The sequence below is a fragment of the Lycium barbarum genome, chromosome 7, assembly GCF_019175385.1.
Source record: "Lycium barbarum isolate Lr01 chromosome 7, ASM1917538v2, whole genome shotgun sequence".
Classification (NCBI taxonomy): Eukaryota; Viridiplantae; Streptophyta; class Magnoliopsida; order Solanales; family Solanaceae; genus Lycium; species Lycium barbarum.
The window spans coordinates 130,165,433-130,170,535 of record NC_083343.1 but is presented as its reverse complement, the minus strand read 5'-3'; the positions used below and the strand labels follow the sequence as shown (position 1 = coordinate 130,170,535).

Below are 5,103 nucleotides of genomic sequence, written 5' to 3'. Positions count from 1 at the left end.
TTATCTTAATTTTACTAGACACAGAGTTTAAAAAATAAAGAGAGACTTTTGAATCTTGTGATCTGAAATTAAAGATGGGTATAATGTATTAACATATCCTTTTCATCTTGTGATTATAAATTTATTTAAATTAAAAAAAAGTAAGACACTTAAATTAGTATAGACAACTATTCTTTTTATAAAAGATTAAACCGAATATGCTTGATTTAAAAAAAAAGTTATTAAAACATTTGAAAAAGGCGAAAAAAGAAAATAATTTAAGGGGAATTTGAGCAGCAAGTTGATGACAAGGGATACAGTTCATTCAAAGCTGTCACCATTTATCATAAATGCTCTTTTAACATATGACAAATAAAATGAAAATCATTTCAACCAAAAAACACACAGACAAACATAGTTGCTTGCTAAAGAAACTCTTCTTGACCGAAAAAAACACACATAAACCAAACACATTTTTCAAGAACCAAAAATCTACATTATATGTAACTCAAAACTCTTCTTGTCCAAAAAACACATTGTTCAAGAATAAAAAATTCTCCATTATAATTTATATGTAACATACCACCCTAGATCTAGTAGTACTATAATTTCAATGGCTTCTTCTTCTTCTTCTTCCTTTCTCATTCTTTTTTTTCTTTCCTTTTTTACCCTCACATTTTGTGATGATGCTGAAGTTATGTCGAAGTTACTAGCTGCACTTTCTCCAACACCAAATGGTTGGGATTCATCAAAACAATTTTGTTCATGGAAAAATGTAAACTGTGACAAATCTAGTGGTACTGTAACATCGATAAATCTTGATTCACAATCACTTACTGGTACTTTACCATCTGAAATAAACCAACTTTCAAATCTTAAAACACTTTCTGTTCAAAAAAACAGTCTTTCTGGTACTTTACCTTCTTTTGCAAATATGACCATTTTATCTGAGATTTACTTAGATAACAATGGTTTCACTTCTATTCCTCAAGATTTCCTTTTGGGTGTTACTAGTTTGACCACTTTTAGTATTAGTGAAAATGGGGAACTTAGTCCTTGGCAAATTCCTAGTTATTTGACTGATAGTGTTAATTTAGGCTATTTTTATGCAAGTAATGCTAGTATATTTGGTGTTATACCTGATTTCTTTGGTGCTTTTGCTAGTCTTCAAGATTTGAGATTGAGTTATAATAACTTTACTGGTTCTTTGCCTGGTTCTTTTGGTGGTTCTGAGATTAGGAATTTGTGGCTAAATAATCAAGATAAAGGGTTATCAGGTACTATTGATGTTATTGGAGATATGTCACAATTGTCACAAGTTTGGTTACATGCTAATTCTTTTACTGGTCCAATACCAAACTTGTCCAAATGTGAAAATATATTTGATTTGCAGTTAAGGGACAATCAGTTTACTGGTGTTATTCCTGATTCAGTAATGAGTTTACCTAAATTGTTGAATATTTCTTTGCAAAACAATAAGTTGCAAGGTCCAAAGCCAGAGTTTAGAAAAGAGGTTAAGGTTGAAATTGGGAGTACTAATAGTTTTTGTTTGGAAAATCCTGGACCTTGTGATCCACAAGTTACAACACTTTTAGAAGTGGCTAGTGGTTTCGGATATCCGCCTTTTTTAGCTGATGTTTGGAAAGGCAATGATGCTTGCAGTGGATGGTCACATATAAGCTGTGGTGGAAAAAAGAATGTGGATGTTGTTACATTTGGTAAGCAGAAACTTTCAGGTTTTATTTCACCTGCTTTTGCAAATTTGACATCTTTGAGGAGTTTGTTCTTGAATGATAATAATCTTACTGGATCTGTACCGGAAAGATTGACAACTTTGGCTAGCCTTCGGGTTCTTGATGTTAGTAATAACAATTTATCTGGTCCTATACCCGCGTTTCGACCAGATGTGAAGTTTACTACTACTGGCAACTTATTTCTTGGAAAGAATATTAGTGGTGGTGGTGGGGGTAGTGGTGGGTCCTCGGGGTCGGGGTCCAGTAGTGATGATGGTGGAAATTCGTCTGGTGGTAAAAAGGGGTCGACCCCTTCAGCTGGAATGATTGCTGGTGTGGTTATATCTGTTGTTATATTTGTCTTAGTTGTGTTGTTTTTGTCGTATAAGTGTTACGTAAAGAGACGGCATAAGAGATTCGGGAGGGTTGAGACTCCTGAATTAAGCAATGAAATGGTTAACTTTAAGCCGCCTCCTGTAGTGAATGGTACGAATGGATATGCAGGAGTCCCGAGTGAGTTACAGAGCCAGAGTAGTGGTGATCATAGTGAAATGCCGATATTTGAGGGTGGAAATGTTGTTATTTCCATCCAGGTGCTCCGACAAGTGACAAACAACTTCAGTGAAGAAAATATATTAGGAAGAGGTGGATTCGGAGTCGTTTATAAAGGTGAATTACATGACGGGACTAAGATTGCTGTGAAGAGGATGGAATCCGGGGCGATGGGTACTAAAGGGATGAACGAGTTCCAAGCAGAAATCGCGGTGCTTACTAAAGTTAGGCATAGGCATTTAGTCGCTCTTCTAGGTTACTGTGTTAACGGGAATGAGAGACTTTTGGTGTACGAATACATGCCACAGGGAACTTTAAGTCAGCATCTGTTCGAATGGGGAGAACTTGGGTACCCAATTTTGAACTGGAAGCAAAGGGTAACGATAGCATTAGATGTTGCAAGAGGAGTTGAGTATCTCCACAGCTTGGCGCAGACGAGTTTTATCCATAGGGATTTGAAGCCCTCGAACATACTTCTTGGGGATGATATGAGAGCCAAAGTTGCAGATTTTGGTTTGGTTAGGAATGCTCCCGATGGGAAATATTCTGTTGAGACACGGTTGGCTGGAACGTTTGGATATCTGGCGCCTGAATATGCTGGTAAGTACTTCTGATATGCTTATCTTAATGCTTTTTAATTTACATAAAAACTGTGATTAGCATGCGCCTATAGGCAAACTCTACTCTACATTTGGTAGAGAACTAAAGATTTCCTATCATTAGCTTTCATGTGCTTTATCACTATATTTTATAGTCATAGAGAGATACAGTCAAACCTCTCTATAACGGCGTCATTTGTCCGAATATCTTTTGGCTGTTGTAGCGAGATGTTGTTAAAGAGAATATATAATATAACATGATAAGAAAGTCAGTTCTAAATAAACCTTGGTTGTTATAGTAAAATGTTGTTATAGAAGATGGTTGTTATAGAGAGGCCTGACTGAAGTAAAGTTATCGAAGTTAATTACATGCTCAAATGCTAATTTGTTGATCTTGTTTCTGCTCATGGATTAATACCACATAGAATGTTCATTAAAGTAACTGTTTGTTCGTGAAAAGGAGTAAAGTTGAAAGACAAACATAAGGTGGAAATTTAGAAATCCAATCATATGGTCTTCAAAATGAAACTTAAGCATTTAATTAATTTGCTGAGTACTGATGTTGGTATAGTATAATGTGCCTGAGTGATCCCATTGAATCTAAATAACTACAAAAAAAGCTGGAATTAGCTACGAACTTCGTCCCGCTAATTTTCTTGTAGCTAATTGAATTTTGTAATAATCCGTCGCTAAATAGGATCAGCCACAAATTTTGCTGATTAGCTACAAAATTTGTTCGTCGCTAATTCCTGTTTTTTTATTAGTGAATTGAAATCGGCAAGTAGAACGGGATTCTTCTTCTGGACACTGAGTTCTAAATCTCTAAATTGGCATTGGCTTACAATAGTTTTCTGCTCCTAACATGTTTAATTTCTTTTCAAAATTTTGGTTTTATCTTAATATCTACTCCTGGGCTGTTTATCGCTTCTTTCAGCAAGTTTGTCTGAGTATTTGTCATTACAAAAGAGAAAGTTCTGATATCGTTTGGATCTGATCTCTTTGTTTACAGCTACTGGACGAGTCACGACCAAGGTAGACGTGTATGCATTTGGAGTTGTTCTAATGGAGATCGTAACGGGTAGAAAAGCATTAGACGAGACAATGCCAGATGAGAGGTCCCATTTGGTGACGTGGCTTCGCAGGGTCCTTGTCAACAAAGACAACCTCCGAAAGGCTATCGACCCGACACTTAACCCCAACGAGGAAACATACGAGAGCATTTGTAAGGTCGCCGAGTTAGCAGGCCATTGCACTGCACGTGAACCGTTTCAAAGACCCGACATGGGACACGCCGTCAATGTCCTTGCCCCCCTCGTAGAGCTGTGGAAGCCTACGAGAAACGAAGACGAAGATAGCGGCATTGACCTACATATGAGCCTTCCTCAAATCCTCCAAAGATGGCAAGCTGATGAAGGAACTTCAAGAATGTTTGATGACATATCATACAGTCAAACACAGTCAAGCATACCTTCAAAGCCTTCTGGATTTGCAGATACTTTTAGTTCAACAGATTGCAGATGACAGAAAAGTAAAAATCAAGATAGGTCCACACGGTTTGCATGTTCATTTGGTTAATTTGTTTCTTCTTAACAACGCGTTTTTACTTTTTGTGGCTTCACGTTATTTTTTTGTGATAGACGTAAGTTCATATTAGTTTTATTTGATTGGATTCTTTAAGCAGCCAAGCTGGACAGTAGAGTATTTATGTGGTTTTGTTAGAAAGAGAATTGTATTAAATTCTTTTATCTTTTACATAGTTAATGTAAATAAATTTGAGTTCTTGTTTAAACGTGTACTGTATTTTTGCTACTAAGTTTAATTAGTACTACAAGATTTCATCATTTTCTCCACTATTTGTCACTATATAACTGTGTGAACAGGCAGAGAAACAAGGCAGCATGGTTCTTAAAGACAGGTATGGAGTTTGGTCCTACACAATCTTAGGCTGATAGATTGGTTTTTAAGGTATAGTAATATTTTTATAACAATAGTGTTTGGGCTAGTTTGTATGTACCCGATTATTCCACTTAGTATTTGTTATCTTGCACTAATATAGGTACCGCATAATTTTGCCCCTCTTTCTTAGGCTTAGATCAATGGAAAAAAATTATATGTATATCGGTTATCCCATTAGGTGCTTGTTATCTTGCACCAACATAGGTATTCGATAATTCCGCCCGTTGTCCTGTGGCCTAGATAGATAATGTGAAAAATTACCTAATTTTCTATTGTTTTTATTG

The 5,103-nt window shown here is 36.1% G+C and overlaps 1 protein-coding gene across 1 annotated transcript; it reads left to right on the top strand.

The window, feature by feature from the left end:
- Positions 1-349: 349 nt before the first annotated feature.
- On the top strand, positions 350-4,652 carry LOC132604413 (receptor-like kinase TMK4). Its single transcript, XM_060317913.1, has 2 exons — positions 350-2,864; positions 3,873-4,652. The coding sequence occupies exons 1-2, from the start codon at positions 593-595 to the stop codon at positions 4,382-4,384; spliced, it is 2,784 nt and encodes a 927-aa protein (XP_060173896.1). The 5' UTR covers positions 350-592; the 3' UTR covers positions 4,385-4,652.
- The last annotated feature ends 451 nt before the right edge of the window (positions 4,653-5,103 follow it).